Source organism: Lathyrus oleraceus, chromosome 3, assembly GCF_024323335.1.
Source record: "Lathyrus oleraceus cultivar Zhongwan6 chromosome 3, CAAS_Psat_ZW6_1.0, whole genome shotgun sequence".
Classification (NCBI taxonomy): domain Eukaryota; kingdom Viridiplantae; phylum Streptophyta; class Magnoliopsida; order Fabales; family Fabaceae; genus Lathyrus; species Lathyrus oleraceus.
This window is the reverse complement of record NC_066581.1, coordinates 496,501,779-496,519,276: the sequence shown is the minus strand read 5'-3', so window position 1 is coordinate 496,519,276 and position 17,498 is coordinate 496,501,779. Positions and strand designations below refer to the sequence as shown.

Here is a 17,498-nt window from a genome sequence, read left to right as displayed (position 1 = left end):
ATGAATCCCTTCTAACATGAATCCCTTCTAGAATGAATCCCTTCTAACATGAATCCCTTCTAGAATGAATCCCTTCTAACATGAATCCCTTCTAGAATGAATCCCTTCTAACATGAATCCCTTCTAACATTAATCCCTTCTAAGAAGAATCCATTCTTATAGCGCGAGTAGAGTCTAGCTCGACAACTTGACACTAGCTCGACTAGGTCGTTTCGCTTCCAAAAAGAAAAATAGTAAAAAGCAGGATCTCAAATAGGGCATAAGATTAGAGACAAACTGGAGCTATAATCCAACAAAACATACAATAAAAATAGTAAAAAGCAGGATCTCAAATAGGTAAGTAATCCAAAGGCACACAGTCATAGATCCTCTTATTGTTTCGCCCAAATAACAACATAAAAAATAATAATAATTTCAACATACTCTTTGGCTAAACAAATATAATTATTGGGGTGTTACAAGTCTCCCCCACTTAAAGAATTTTCGTCCTCGAAAATTACTTGAAGGAAACAACTCCAGATACGAATCCTTCCATCAAACTAATGCTGGTACATTTTAGTGGCTCCCGGATGTATGCTCAACCCACTCCAGTGTCCCTCCTCTAAAATACTCTGCTTTAACTCTGGCACATCTGGTACACAAACTCTATCCCTAAACCTAATGATTCCACGCTCATCAATTCTAAAGTCCACTTCCTTCCCTTGTTTGATCAACGTCAAGCGATCTACAAGTTTCAAATTTGTTCTTTGTCCCTCTCTTATCTCTTCTAGCACTTGATTCGTCAATTTCAGCATTCCCAACTTTACACTACTTGTCGTTACTTCACAAACCAAGCTAATGTCTCTGAATTGTTCTAATAGTTCCATTTCTTTCACCACAAGCGCTGATAGATGTAAGGACTTCCTACTCAAAGCATCTGCTACCACATTGGCCTTCCCCGGATGGTAACTCAATTCGAAATCATAATCTTTCAGAAACTCCAGCCACCTACGTTGCCTCATGTTCAACTTCTTTTGATCAACCTCCAGTTAGTTTCACTCCGAAGAGTCACTAAATGGCTTTAGGTATCGCTGGTTATTCAACCTTTTGTAGGGCGTAGGTCACTCTATGCATATTAAATGAACTATTTTACGCTAACCGTCCCGATTAGTACTGGATCTTCCCCCACCTGATAATAATCTCGATCAAGCTCCAAGCTCTCCGAACAACCTTGACCCTCGAACAAAGCACTCAAAATCTTCTATACGAACAGTGGCCCAAACTAAGATCTAACTAGAAACTTTATATTCTCTAGTATTGGAGAACTAAATTAATGGAAGGTTCAAGTTTGAAGGTTTTATGTAAGGCTATATGAGGTATTGTTTATGGAGATATATGATTATGATTGTTTCTTGCTAATGGGATGCATGATGTACGGGTTACTTCATGGAGAGTATAAAACAAGGGTAATTATCTATGAGCTTAACATGCACACACATGATGTATGTATATATATATATATATTATATATATATATATATATATATATATATATATATATATATATATATATATATATATAATATATATAATATATATATATATATATATATATATATATATATGAGATGGAGTGAAGCCTTTAGTTCATAGTAAAAACGTGTTTATCATATGAATCCGTTCTTATTTATTAAACATTCAAACAATAGAGATTCGTGTGAATGAAGTTGATGTATGACTTTGAATGAGAAAGCTACATTAACAATATTCTTATTATTATTTTTATTTTCTTAATTAATATAAAATATATATATATATATATATATATATATATATATATATATTATATATATATATAAGATTTTTCCCTTACCACATAATCAACATAGCTCGTCATATAAATTTCACCTTAATCCTAAATAAATCTTTTTATTTCACTCAAACACCAACATTAGGGGAGAGAATATTTCCAATGAAGCTTGTTTGGTTCAATTTGTAATAAGGGGAGGGGAGGGAAGGGGAGGGAAAATAGAGCATTTTTTGCTTCCTCCAAATTAGGGGTGTTCACGGGTTGGGTTAGGTACGGGTTGGCCAAACCCGTTATCCAACCCGTGACATACACTACGGGTTGAGTTCGGGATGAAACCCGTTTTTTCATAGATAGACCCGAATCGAACCAAACCGTTTTGAATGGGTTGATGCGGGTTGGGTTCACGAGTACCCGATTAAATACAAAAATATTTTATTTTTAAGGCAATTCATTCATTCCCTGCATATATAATTCATTATTTATTTTTTTGTTAACATGAATGTGAGTATTTAATATGCGGGTTCAAGGACAGTAACGACTTCGTCCATACCCTCCAAAATAAAATATAGGAAAATTTTTCATATTGAACATCGTTGAGGGCACTGTAACAATATGACCCTGTTGCAAATGCATTTACATATTTTGGGTGTTTTAGAGCTTTTGAGTAATTCTTAATTTTCACATTGCTCATGTAACATGCAAACCCAAACAATTCATTGGGCATATACAATTCATTCATTTATTCATTCCCTGTAACAATTCATTGAATCATTTCATCTTCCCTGTACGGCAATACCAAATTATTTATTCCCTAGAAAATGTGTTGAACTTGGACGGTGGTATAAAAATTGGGTTGGGCTCAAAAGCAGTCATGAACTCATGTGTAAAATAAGGCAATATTCACGGGTAAACGGGTTGGGTCACAGGTCCAACGGGTCAACATAAGTAAATTCAATACCCAAACCAATTTCGCCAGGTTCATGCGGGTTGGGTTGGACCCGTACCTGAACGGGTACGGGTAGAATTGGGTTAGGTTCGGTTTGGGTGACCGGGTTCGCGGGTCGACCCGTACCCATGAACACCCCTACTCCAAATTGGAGTTTTTTTGGAGGGGAGGGGAGACATGTCTAAGAGTAACATATTATATTTACAAAGTTACCCTCAATTTTTTTGTTAAAATCCTAAATTACCCTTTTTAAATAATGAAATCATATTTATGTTTTCTCCTTAACAATTTATTACTTTTAACAACAGTTATTTTATTTGTTTAACATAAAAAAAAACTTTGTATAAACATCAAATAATATATATATATGAGATGGAGTGAAGCCTTTAGTTCATAGTAAAAACGTGTTTATCATATGAATCCGTTCTTATTTATTCAACATTCAAACAATAGAGATTGGTGTGAATGAAGTTGATGTATGACTTTGAATGAGAAAGCTACATTAACAATATTCTTATTATTATTTTTATTTTCTTAATTAATATAAAAATAAATATATATAAGATTTTTCCCTTACCACATAATCAACATAGCTCGTCATATAAATTTCACCTTAATCCTAAATAAATCTTTTTATTTCACTCAAACACCAACATTAGGGGAGAGAATATTTCCAATGAAGCTTGTTTGGTTCAATTTGTAATAAGGGGAGGGGAGGGAAGGGGAGGGAAAATAGAGCATTTTTTGCTTCCTCCAAATTAGGGGTGTTCACGGGTTGGGTTGGGTACGGGTTGGCCAAACCGGTTACCCAACCCGTGACATACACTACGGGTTGAGTTCGGGATGAAACCCGTTTTTTCATAGATAGACCTGAATCAAACCAAACCGTTTTGAATGGGTTGATGCGGGTTGGGTTCACGAGTACCCAATTAAATACAAAAATATTTTATTTTTAAGGCAATTCATTCATTCCCTGCATATATAATTCATTATTTATTTTTTTGTTAACATGAATGTGAGTATTTAATATGCGGGTTCAAGGACAATAACGACTTCGTCCATACCCTCCAAAATAAAATATAGGAAAATTTTTCATATTGAACATCGTTGAGGGCACTGTAACAATATGACTCTGTTGCAAATGTATTTACATATTTTGGGTATTTTAGAGCTTTTGAGTAATTCTTAATTTTCACATTGCTCATGTAACATGCAAACCCAAACAATTCATTGGGCATATACAATTCATTCATTTATTCATTCCCTGTAACAATTCATTGAATCATTTCATCTTCCCTGTACGGCAATACCAAATTATTTATTCCCTAGAAAATGTGTTGAACTTGGACGGTGGTATAAAAATTGGGTTGGGCTCAAAAACAGTCATGAACTCATGTGTAAAATAAGGCAATATTCACGGGTAAACGGGTTGGGTCACAGGTCCAACGGGTCAACATAAGTAAATTCAATACCCAAACCAATTTCGCCAGGTTCATGCGGGTTGGGTTGGACCCGTACCTGAACGGGTACGGGTAGAATTGGGTTAGGTTCGGTTTGGGTGACCGGGTTCGCGGGTCGACCCGTACCCATGAACACCCCTACTCCAAATTGGAGTTTTTTTGGAGGGGAGGGGAGACATGTCTAAGAGTAACATATTATATTTACAAAGTTACCCTCAATTTTTTTGTTAAAATCCTAAATTACCCTTTTTAAATAATGAAATCATATTTATGTTTTCTCCTTAACAATTTATTACTTTTAACAACAGTTATTTTATTTGTTTAACATAAAAAAAAAACTTTGTATAAACATCAATTAATTTTTACGTGAAAACACCTTTTTTGTTTATTGACATTTGATTTTTTTTAATAAAAACATTATTCTTCTATTTTCACGTATATACTTTTGGTTGAAAATAACATCTTTTAGTTTAATTTATTTTTCACTGCGTGCATTATTTTTACATCAAATTATTTTAATTTTTTTCTATTCTTTCTTTTATACGACTAATATATTTTGTAGAATTTTATTTTATAAATACTTTATGGTATTATATGGATTATAGATAATTTGATATGTGTCGAAGAGTTGTATCATAATTTATTTGATATGGTTTAAAACATGTGTTATAAAATTTTAAGGATACTTTAAAAAAAAAATTAAGGATAAAAATGTAAATTAGCTTTAGAATCCCTCCCCTCCCCTTGTGAACCAAACACATATTTAATGAAAATCTCACCCCTCCCCTCCCTTTCCATCTTTTGAACCAAACACATATTAAATTAAAATATCTTCCATCCCCTTCCCTCTCTTCCCCTCCCCTCCATTATAACCCCTCCATTCCCTTTCCCTCCGTTGAACCAAACAGACCCTAAGGGAGGATCAGGAGATGGATGGCTTAAATTGGGATACTTGGGCCTAGGTCATGGTAATTGGGTTTGTGTTTGAGAAATGGCTAGTGACACCCCTAAGTGGTTAAAGACACCCCCCCTAAGCGTAATCGAAAACAACGACTAAAACAAAAGTGATAAAAGCGAAAGCGCGTAAAAGTTTGAAACTATTTTAAATTTCAAAAACTGACGCGATTGAACGAAATTTAAAAACAAAAAAACAAAAGGGCGTGTAAGCTTATAACATGAAAGTGGTATAAAAGAATGAAATAAGTGAAATGACGCGCGATAAAAAACTAAAGTCGCGCCAAAACGTATTGAACTAAAAAGAATGAGATTCAAGTTTTGAGTTTAAATTTGAGTTTAAAAAATGGAAGAAAAAATGCCACTTTTTGACCTAAAAGTATGAATTCAAAATGGAGGGAAAACATGAGTTTCACCCTAAAAAAAGTGTTTTGAAGCAAATCTTCCGATTTTGAAATATTGACGCGAAAACAAAAATAAAAGTTGAAAAACTATGCATGGATGAAATTTTAGTCAATCCTTCACTCTCTAAAATAGTTTTGACTTTGTGTGTGTGTGTGTGTGTTTCTGTAGTGGTGATAATTTGGTGCAAGAGGCTCCTCTTCAATGGCAATGTCAACAAAGGTATAATATTACAAATTACAATGTAAAAAGTTATGATGTTAATAGCGGCGCTATAGCGTGGCGTCAGACCACCTCTCCGCTATGCTATAAGGCCGCTTTCCGCTATTTAGAGAAGTGGAAATAGCGGCCGCTATTTGCTGGATAATAGCGGCGGCGTAGCGGATCGGTAGCGCTATTTGGCTGCTTTTGCGTTTTGGATGGAAAAAATTGATAAAAACCCTTATTTTGGAAATAAGTCATAAAGTGAGTGGCCGCTATTTGCAGGATAAAAACCCGCTGTGTGTTTAGTATTTATGTATGTTGTTGGAATTTATGTTTAATTTTAAGAGTCGGTGTTACGCGCCACATTGGAGAAAGTTCCGCAGTTTATTTTGTTAATTTTTTTTTGTAGGATACAAAAACGAGTCAGCCTGTTAAGCTATGTGCAAGCTTACAAACACTCGTGTGTCTGACTCGTAACTTAACTCCTGAAAAAAAGGCTCTGATGAGCAACTATGTTTTCAGAGGTTTCTTAGAAATAGAAAATGATAGAGAAAGTTCTGCTACATTGGTTTCCAGTTTCTGTGACATTTATGAACCGACAACGAAAGTTTTTGTGTTGAACAACTATGCTTCCTTTTCTTTTTGTGTTAAAGAGGTATCGTATGTTATTGGTATGGAAAATACCGGAACTAGTAGTTTAGCAATCTCTCATGGAGGAAAATTTCCTTAATTTATCTTTGACTTGAAAAAAGAGTTGAACTTGCCAGAATCAAAAAAATTAAAAACATCAGATGTTAAAACTATTTTAGAACAACTGGACATAACAGACGAGCAAAGCAAAACAAATTTCAAAAAACTTCTTCTTTTTTTTTGATTGAACTCATTTTACTATGCCCCCCGAATTCGAAAGTGCCGCGTTCATCGTCTTGGGCAATGGTAGATAACTTAGACGCCTTAGGAAATGTTAATTGGCCGAAAGTTATCTTTGATAATCTCCATGCCTCATTCGCGAAACTTAAGAATTTGAAGGATGCGCCAGGTATGGTACAACACTTCTTCAGCGGGTTCGCTCCAATTTTTGAGGTAATTCGTTTAAGTTCAATGTCCATTTTTATTTTTTTTATATCTGATATTTCTCATCAATTTTTTCTGCTATTGATAATATATGTTAACATCATTGTTAAGCAATTGTATTTAGTAGAATACAATCCTTAGTGCCAATGCCAGACCTTGCTTTTATCCATCCTCCCATCCAAAGCTACAAAAGTAAAAGGATCGGTTGGAGGCTGTTGAAAACGATCGAAGCCTCATAGGTACTATTATAAAATTATTTTTTATGTTATCATAAAAGGACAAGAAAAGATGTTATCATTGTATCAACTGTTCGATCTCATTTCAGTTTAAGTTTCTTAGGTCTATCATGTTGCTGTTTTTTTTTTCCGAACAAGCAACATGTTGTTGTTGTTATTGTTGCTGCCTTGGACTCAAAGTCATGTGCCCATGCCAGTGTTTAGCATTTTTCTTCTATTTCTTATTGTAATCGTTATTCCATTTCCTCAGTATTCTACTTTGCCGAATTCCTTTATACTGTTGTCATCATTATTCAGCTGTAGCACCATTGATGCCATAGTATTTATATAGTTAGTTTGTCTGTTTAGCTTTATAATTAAGGTTAGCAACGAAATCAAATTTTTTTGTTATTTTTTTTAGATAACGGCTTGTCCATGGTGTGAACATGGAGTAGAGGTTGATACTGTGGTGGATGACATTTCGACTAATGCTGTGGTGGATGACATTTCGGCCTCAGATGCTGTGGTGGATGACAGTTTGACTAATGCTGTGGTGAATGACATTTCGGCTTCAGGGGAGCAGGATTGTTCGGAGGACGGCAATTTGGCTTCCGTGACGAATGAGGGGTATGATAAGTTGGTGTTGGATGTAGTCTCCCTGTCCATTGGTGATGCTTCGGCTTCTGCTGTGCCTCCACCTAAGAAGCAGATACAAGAACCCCGAAGGAAGTCGGAAAGAATCAAGAGACGACCTGCTAAGCTTGACTTATAAATGAATGTTATTTTTTAGCTCTTTAACCATGATGTTCTTGTGTCAGAAAAACTATGATGTTCTTTGACACTGTTGGATTTGTTTCCCAAACACTATCTACATATTGTGCTTGAGTTTCCTTTCTTCATCCCCGTGTTTATTTTTGTTGTTGCTTTGGAGGATTTGAGTGATAGGACTATATAAAGGTGTTAAGCACATTCATACAAATAGAAATTAATCAGAATCACATAAACCCTAATTTAATTGACCACTCTAACAAACTCAAATCCATTAATCACATCGAAGTATAATTTAATTGATCACTCTAACAAACTCAGAATCAATACACACAACAAAAACATATACCAATTGAAAATCCAATTCCAACCACATTCCTACGTCAAAGTAACAAATCAAATCAAATCAACAACTAAATAGGTGAAAGTAATGAGAGAGATTACGATATGAAGAGCAACAGAGAGGAGAGCAACGATGGGTTTCGACAAAGAGAAGAGCAACCGGTGGGTTTCGAGAGATTACGAGAGAGAGAGAGAAGAGTTACGGGCTAAAAAATTCAATTTTTTTAAAAATAAAATTAACAAACACTTGTAATTTTGATCACTATATATAAAAAAGTTTCTATTTTAAAATTATTGAATATTTTTGAAATAGAAAATTGGGGATTTTTTTGTTGTTAGAGATAATAATTTAGACTTTAATGTACACATATATGCATGTTATTATTGTTTTACTAACTATTTAATTTTGTTGCAAAAATTTGATGAAAATATTGTTTTAAATTTTTTGGTTTCGTTAAGCGAACACGCACTCCAAAACCCATTTTTTTAGCAAATCAATTGTAAAATTTGTATGCAGTAAAAACTTACTGTAACAAGTAGACTCACCCAATTAACAAGACAACATCCACCCGGATCTCATTGTTTGAAATACAAGTCAACCTTCTATTTCTCTTACTTCCTACCCAAATGCAAACTCTCTAAGTTGCTATACTTAAATCTTGAGAAACAAGAAGCTATTGCATTAATGCAAGAACCTATGGACCTCCGCATGTGCCTCACCAGTTTGTGCTCCAAGAAGGTTAATCAACACACTTTGACCCTCATCTTTAGTTAATGCGTTGTGGTCAAGCAGACGGCCGGTGATGGGGATATGTAACAGACACGACATGTCATCTAGTGTCACTATGACCTCCCCGACAGGCAAATGGAAGGTGGAGGTATCCGCGTGCCACCTCTCAGCAAATGCGGATATCAGACAAGGGTCTAGATGTTCATACCATGTCTTGGCGAGGTCCGCCAACCCGGTCGCTTGCACACGATCCCTAAACCACTGCTCATTCGGCACTAATGCAGCCAACTCCCTCATCTTTTTCCCGTGGCTGACAGGGACAAGTTGCAAACGATGCTGCAAAAAGAAGAAGAAAAATATATAAAAATAACATTAAATAAATACCAATTGCATAATTAAGTAACTTAAATAGCATTGCGAATAATATTTATATCGTAACAATTAAATAATAAACTTATGTAGCCTTTGTATACATATCTCGCAATATGGGCTTTGTACGATGCGAGAACGCTGGTGTCCTTCGGCCCTCCAGGAAGTTCATCCGGGTCTTCTGGCGGGAAGACACATAATGTCCAAGATGGACCTTCCAACTTTAACTTCTTACTCTTCTTCTTAAGCTCCTCAGCAAGAGCACGGGCACGAGCCGCCTCAACATTCCCCTCCGGAATATCCCCTAAATTTTAAACTTGAATAGTAAGTATAATATATTTAGTAGTATTATAACTATATTAATAATTTATATATATTTTTTTTTGTCAAGTAGCCTAGTGGCTAGAAAATTCACCTTAAAGGTGGATAAGTGGAGTATCCCGGGTTAGAACCCTAAATAAATATTCAAATTTTCGATTATTTTAGCACGTTATTAGCATTTTCTCTCTCGTCCTGGGTATTGAAAAAATAATAATTTTTTATCTATGAATTTTTAAAAAAAAATTAACTAACATATATAGGAGTACTCCATATATAGTTAACAAACTATGTTAGGTTCGTGTATGATCATTTTTATATGTTAGGTTCGTGTATGATCATTTTCACATCCCGGAATCAGACACACATTGGGATAGTTATTGCACCTTCCAGTTATGTATACATTACTTCCTCTGTCAATGTTGTTACATAATGATCTGAAACAAAGAATTGTGAAAAGGAAAAGGAGTTATGAAGGTGAGAATAAGTTGTGAAGGAATTTGGGTCCATAGAACTATGTGGGTAGAGCCATGTGGTTTGGTGCTATAGAACTAGATGGAGCACACAAAATGCTAGTTTAAACATAGAACTAGGTGTGAAGAAATTAGTTAGTTGAGCGCGTTTATGAGCATTCGTAACCGTGAGCTTTGATTGGATTTTAAAGTAGATTGAAGGTGTGAAGACACAAGAAGGAGGTTGAATTGTGTTTTAAGACAAACTAATAGTTAACAAATTTATAATCTTTCAGAAAAAAATAATTAATAAATTGAATTTTCGGTTTTTTACCCATGCACCCTAATTTGACCAGAAATTGACTAAAAGTCAATTTTTTCCTAGAAATTTGACCTGCTCAGTTTCTGGTCAAAATTTTAGTTTCACGCGATTTTTTGTTTAAATTAGGATTTTGATGGGTTAAACTTTAAAAATTTCGCATAACCGCACACCCGTATCATATCGTATTGATAATTAGACTTCATTTGTCCCAAAAAATTTCGAGCAGAAAGAGTTATATTATATTATGACGTATAAAAAAAATAGAGGAAAGAAACACTTCGAAACTATGTTAAAAAAAATCCCATGGACCATACTTCCTCGGAGGAAACTCATGTTTTCCCTCCATTTTGAATTCATACTTTTAGGTCAAAAAGTGGCATTTTTTCTTCCATTTTTAAAACTCAAATTTAAACTCAAAACTTGAATCTCATTCTTTTTAGTTCAATACGTTTTGGCGCGACTTTAGTTTTTTATCGCGCGTCATTTCACTTATTTCATTCTTTTATACCACTTTCATGTTATAAGCTTACGCGCCCTTTTGTTTTTTTGTTTTAAATTTCGTTCAATCGCGTCAGTTTTTGAAATTTAAAATAGTTTCAAACTTTTATGCGCTTTCGCTTTTATCACTTTTGTTTTAGTCGTTGTTTTCGATTACGCTTAGGGGGTGTCTTTAACCACTTAGGGGTGTCACTAGCCATTTCTCAAACACAAACCCAATTACCATGACCTAGGCCCAAGTATCCCAATTTAAGCCCATCCATCTCCTGATCCTCCCTTAGGGTCTGTTTGGTTCAACGGAGGGAAAGGGAGGGGAGGGGTTATAATGGAGGGGAGGGAAGATATTTTAATTTAATATGTGTTTGGTTCAAAAGATGGAAGGGGAGGGGAGGGGTGAGATTTTCATTAAATATGTGTTTGATTCACAAGGGGAGGGGAGGGATTCTAAAGCTAATTTACATTTTTATCCTTAATTTTTTTTTTGAAAGTATCCTTAAAATTTTATAACACATGTTTTAAACCATATCAAATAAATTATGATACAACTCTTTGACACATATCAAATTATCTATAATCCATATAATACCATAAAGTATTTATAAAATAAAATTCTACAAAATATATTAGTCGTATAAAAGAAAGAATAGAAAAAAATTAAAATAATTTGATGTAAAAATAATGCACACAGTGAAAAATAAATTAAACTAAAAGATGTTATTTTCAACCAAAAGTATATACGTGAAAATAGAAGAATAGTGTTTTTATTAAAAAAAATCAAATGTCAATAAACAAAAAAGGTGTTTTCACGTAAAAATTAATTGATGTTTATACAAAGTTTTTTTTTTATGTTAAACAAATAAAATAACTGTTGTTAAAAGTAATAAATTGTTAAGGAGAAAACATAAATATGATTTCATTATTTAAAAAGGGTAATTTAGGATTTTAACAAAAAAATTGAGGGTAACTTTGTCAATATAATATGTTACTCTTAGACATGCCTCCCCCCCCCCCTCCAAAAAAACTCCAATTTGGAGTAGGGGTGTTCATGGGTACGGGTCGACCCGCCAACCCGGTCACCCAAACCGAATCGAACCCAATTCTACCCGTACCCGTTCAGGTACGGGTCCAACCCAACCCGCATGAACCTGGCGAAATTGGTTTGGGTATTGAATTTACTTATGTTGACCCGTTGGACCTGTGACCCAACCCGTTTACCTGTGAATATTGCCTTATTTTACACATGAGTTCATGACTGCTTTTGAGCCTAGCCCAATTTTTGTACCAGCGTCCAAGTTCAACACATTTTCTAGGGAATAGATAATTTGGTATTGCCGTACAGGGAAGATGAAATGATTCAATGAATTGTTACAGGAAATGAATAAATGAATGAATTGTATATGCCCAATGAATTGTTTGGGTTTGCATGTTACATGAGCAATGTGAGAATTAAGGATTACTCAAAAGCTCTAAAATACCCAAAATATGTAAATACATTTGCAACAGAGTCATATTGTTACAGTGTCCTCAACGATGTTCAATATGAAAAATTTTCCTATATTTTATTTTGGAGGGTATGGACGAAGTCGTTACTGTCCTTGAACCCGCATATTAAATACTCACATTCATGTTAACAAAAAAATAAATAATGAATTGTATATGCAGGGAATGAATGAATTGCCTTAAAAATAAAATATTTTTGTATTTAATCGGGTACCAGTGAACCCAACCCGCATCAACCCATTCAAAACGGTTTGGTTCGATTCGGGTCTATCTATGAAAAAATGGGTTCCATCCCGAACTAAACCCGTAGTGTATGTCACGGGTTGGGTAACGGGTTTGGCCAACCCGTACCCAACCCAACCCGTGAACACCCCTAATTTGGAGGAAGCAAAAAATGCTCTATTTTCCCTCCCCTCCCCTTCTTAAAAATTGAACCAAACAAGCTTCATTGGAAATATTCCCTCCCCTCCAAAAAACTCTAACAAAACGGACCCTTAATCCTTTCCTAATCACTCCATCCCCTTATTGACAATAATTACATTTAGCAAAAGTCAAATATTAAAGGGCAATTTGAGACGCCGTTAATCATATTAATAATTTTTTTTTCATATTTTTTCCACTATCGACTGAAATAATTAAAAAATTGAAATTTATATTTTTAATTATTTTTAGAAATTGAAATAATTATTTTTAGGAGAAAATAGTCATTTTAGTCCCTCACTTAACAACTCACTGTCACTTTAGTCCTTGACTCAGCATATTCGCTGTCACTTTAGTCCCTGATTTTCCAAAATACACAAAATACACTAGATTTCCACTAAAGGTGATGGGGTGTGCATAAAAACCGGATCAACTGACCCAAACTGTAAATCTGGTGAACCAAACTAAAAAAAGCCCAATCCACTTGCATTTAACCTGATCCAATCCATTTAAAAAAATAAATTAAAACGGGTCGGTTACCCATTTACCTTCTCAAACCCTCCAATCTGAAAACACATTTCACAAACGCGATTCCATACCAAAACGTGATTCCAAACTCAGCTTCTCCAAACGCGATTCTCCATCTCAGCTTCTTCTACTCCAAACGCGATTCTTCAACTCAGCTTCTTCTACTCCAAACGCGATTCTTCAACTTCTTTACAAATCTCAGCTTCTTTCTTCGCACTTTCAGGTACAACTATTCTCTTTCCTTTTTGTTCTTGTGTCTATACATTGTGGGTTTTCGTTTTTTTATCATTTAGGATAATAGTTTTCGTTTTTGAATCATTTAAGCAAATGGGTTTTTTAGAATGTTTGTTTTATATGTTTCAATCTGTTATGTGACAATAGCTTATTTGATATTAGCTTATGAGACTGAAGCTTATGTGACAGTAGCTTATTTGACATTAGCTTATGTGACAGTAGCTTATGTGATTTTAGTTGGATACAATTTTCCTATGCATCATATTTGTGTAAATTGGTTTAGATGATGTTAAAGTTGAAAATAATTGAGTTATTTTCTCATGTGTGCAGGTCAGATTCATCGGATTCAAAGTCGGATCGCAAGTTCGATAAAAAGCTTCAATTTTATACCAGTAAGTTTTTCGACTTGGTTTAGTAGTACATGGTTGTATCTAAACCCTAACTAAGAGTATTAGGTCAAATCTGTGTTTATAAACACTGACATGTGATCAGCTGTAGTAGATTAGTAGTAGTTACTATTGTAACAAGCATTATAATTTGAGTAGTGTCTAATTTCTAGTATGTTTATTATATATAATTAATTAATTGATTATCATTACCATCTTTGTTGGTTATTCACCAATTTGGTACCATTGCTATGGTGTTAATAGAAGAGACACCCTACGGTTTCCTTTAGTTTATTTTTCCTGATACATAGTAGACCCTTAGAAACTAATGTTGCACTAGAATGTTTATCCAATAAGAAGTTGATTGTGTGAATACCTTCACGATAAGCTGTTTTTATATCACAGGAATCAATTAACCATTCCGTATTAAACCTACTTAGTTATCCTTGGATAAACAAAAAAAAGGTGGAGAATGAAGAACTCTTAGTCGTGCTGGTTGCTATAACTTTGTCGATTGATCGTTTGAGAAATGGACATTACATTATAGGTGAACCAAGCTTGAGAGAAAAATGGCAGAATTGCTACAAAAAATGAAGTCTTTTGGTCCTGAGTTTTTACTTGTACTTTCCCGATCAATGTGCCAATTTGTGTGTCTAAACTTCATACTTCTAGGACTTTAAAAACATAGATTGAATAATGTATATTTGTATAATATTCATAAAATATTGTAATGTAGTTTATTCGAGCAAATCCCAACCATTTCGTGTGTTTGTTTTGTGCTTCCTGGAAGAAAAAAAATCAAGTTACTATATACTGCCAGTATTTTATACCAGCAATTTTATGCCATAACAAGGGAAGGGATGGCAGAATTTACAAAAGTCATATTCATGGTTCAAGTTAGATACAATTCTTTCGACTATTCATTATGGCGTAAGCTGAACATTTGGCAATTAGAGGGTTGTGTTGAACATTTTTTTATCTTATTACCTTTCTTTGCTGGTCAGCATCTATGCATTTCATGGAGATAGGTACTTTTATAATGTGCGTCGCTAGTTGAAATGACCTGTTTCAGTAACGAATAATCTGGATTTAAATCTGTTTAAGTTTCGATTATGATCGCCATTTATGTTGTGCATTCATCAGCTTGATTTGGTTTTATGTGAAAACATTGATGTGCGCTCTGTTGCATCTTTTTCTTAGTTCCTAGATGCTGACTTATCTCTTCTGACATAACCCGGTTAAGGCAAAAGAAAAAACGGTCCAGGCAAAAAAAACCGGTTCAGGTTGCATGAACCAGTACTGAACCGAACTGAACTTTATTAAACCGGTTTTAAAAAAATCCATTTTTTTTGTGAAAGTAGATTTTTGATCCAAACTATATCCATAAATCTAGTATGGTTCAGTTTGGATAATCCATTTGCACACCGTGTGTGAGATTTTTTGTGCCCTGCTAATTGTTTTATTGGTTACGGTTGCTTGCTGTTAGCCACTTAAATTGGGCGATTTCAGTTTTGTTCTGTTTCTGTGGTTCGCTGTGATGTTGTTTGCTGGCAGATTGTTCTTGCTGCGGTATTGACTGGTTTCAATCAAAAAAATGAGTTCAATCAAAACGATGAACGCGGCACTTTCGGATTCGGGGCATAGTAAAATGAGTTCAATCAAAAAAAAGAAAGAAGTTTTTTGAAATTTGTTTTGCTTTGCTCGTCTGTTATGTCCATTTGTTCTAAAATAGTTTTAACATATGATGTTTTTAATTTTTTTGATTCTGGCAAGTTCAACTCTTTTTTCAAGTCAAAGATAAATTGAGGAAATTTTCCTTCATGAGAGATTGCTAAACTACTAGTTCCGGTATTTTCCATACCAATAACATACGCTACCTCTTTAACACAAAAAGAAAAGGAAGCATAGTTGTTCAACACAAAAACTTTCGTTACCGGTTCATAAATGTCACAGAAACTGGAAATCAATGTAGTAGAACTTTCTCTATCATTTTCTATTTCTAAGAAACCTCTGAAAACAGAGTTGCTCATCAGAGCCTTTTTTTCAGGAGTTAAGTCACGGGTCAGACACACGAGTGTTTGTAAGCTTGCATATAGCTTAACAGGCTGACTCGTTTTTGTATCCTACAAAAAAAATTAACAAAATAAAATGTGGAACTTTCTCCAATGTGGCGCGTAACGCCGACTCTCAAAATTAAACATAAATTCCAACAACATACATAAATACTAAACACACAACGGGTTTTTATCCTGCAAATAGCGGCCACTCACTTTATGACTTATTTCCAAAATAAGGGTTTTTATCAATTTTTTCCATCCAAAACGCAAAAGCAGCCAAATAGCGCTACCGATCCGCTACGCCTCCGCTATTATCCAGCAAATAGCGTCCGCTATTTCCGCTTATCTAAATAGCGGAAAGCGGCCTTATAGCATAGCGGAGAGGTGGTCTGACGCCACGCTATAGCGCCGCTATTAACATCATAGCTTTTTACATTGTAATTTATAATATCATACCTTTATTGACATTGCCATTGAAGAGGAGCCTCTTGCACCAAATTATCACCACTACAGAAACACACACACACACAAAGTCAAAACCCAATTAAAAAACCAATTAAAAAAACTCGAGGTGTTTAGTGATCACAAGAGCTTGAAGTACCTTTTTGATCAAAAGGAGTTGAACATGAGGCAATGTAGGTGGCTGGAGTTTCTGAAAGATTATGATTTCGAATTGAGTTACCATCCGGGGAAGGCCAATGTGGTAGCAGATGCTTTGAGTAAGAAGTCCTTACATCTATCAGCGCTTATGGTGAAAGAAATGGAACTATTAGAATAATTCAAAGACATTAGCTTGGTTTGTGAAGTAACGACAAGTAGTGTAAAGTTGGGAATGCTGAAACTGACGAATCAAGTGCTAGAAGAGATAAGAGAGGGACAGAGAACAAATTTGAAACTTGTAGATCGCTTGACGTTGATCAACCAAGGGAAGGAAGTGGACTTTAGAATTGATGAGCGTGGAATCATTAGGTTTAGGGATAGAGTTTGTGTACCAGATGTGCCAGAGTTAAAGCAGAGTATTTTAGAGGAGGGACACCGGAGTGGGTTGAGCATACATCCGGGAGCCACTAAAATGTACCAAGACCTTAAGAAGATGTTTTGGTGGGAAGGTATGAAGAAAGAAATAGTTTATTAATTCTCTTTGGACGGTAAAATATTCTCCTTCTTTGGAAGTACCCATATGTAGCTTTCTAATTCAAAGTCATACAGCTACCTTCATTCACACCAATCTCTATTGTTTGAATGTTGAATAAATAAGAACGGATTCATATGATAAACACGTTTTTACTATGAACTAAAGGCTTCACTCCATCTCCTATATATATATATATATATATATATACATCATGTGTGTGCATGTTAAGCTCATAGATAATTACCCTTGTTTTATACTCTCCATGAAGTAACCCGTACATCATGCATCCCATTAGCAAGAAACAATCATAATCATATATCTCCATAAACAATACCTCATATAGCCTTACATAAAACCTTCAAACTTGAACCTTCCATTAATTTAGTTCTCCCATA

At 34.7% G+C, this 17,498-nt stretch overlaps 1 protein-coding gene and 1 long non-coding RNA gene across 3 annotated transcripts; both read left to right on the top strand.

Moving 5' to 3' along the window:
- Positions 1-5,722: 5,722 nt before the first annotated feature.
- Positions 5,723-6,815, top strand: LOC127128363 (uncharacterized). Its single transcript, XM_051057614.1, has 2 exons — positions 5,723-5,773; positions 6,165-6,815. Exons 1-2 carry the CDS (start codon positions 5,756-5,758, stop codon positions 6,483-6,485), a joined length of 339 nt encoding a protein of 112 aa, XP_050913571.1. The 5' UTR covers positions 5,723-5,755; the 3' UTR covers positions 6,486-6,815.
- A 6,312-nt stretch (positions 6,816-13,127) lies between these two features.
- On the top strand, positions 13,128-14,681 carry LOC127128362 (uncharacterized). Of its 2 annotated transcripts, XR_007805862.1 has the most exons (3): positions 13,263-13,514; positions 13,856-13,917; positions 14,317-14,681. It is a non-coding gene; the product is annotated as an uncharacterized LOC127128362 (long non-coding RNA). The 2 variants fall into 2 exon arrangements; XR_007805861.1 differs by lacking the exon at positions 14,317-14,681 and having other exon boundaries at positions 13,128-13,514; positions 13,856-14,292.
- The last annotated feature ends 2,817 nt before the right edge of the window (positions 14,682-17,498 follow it).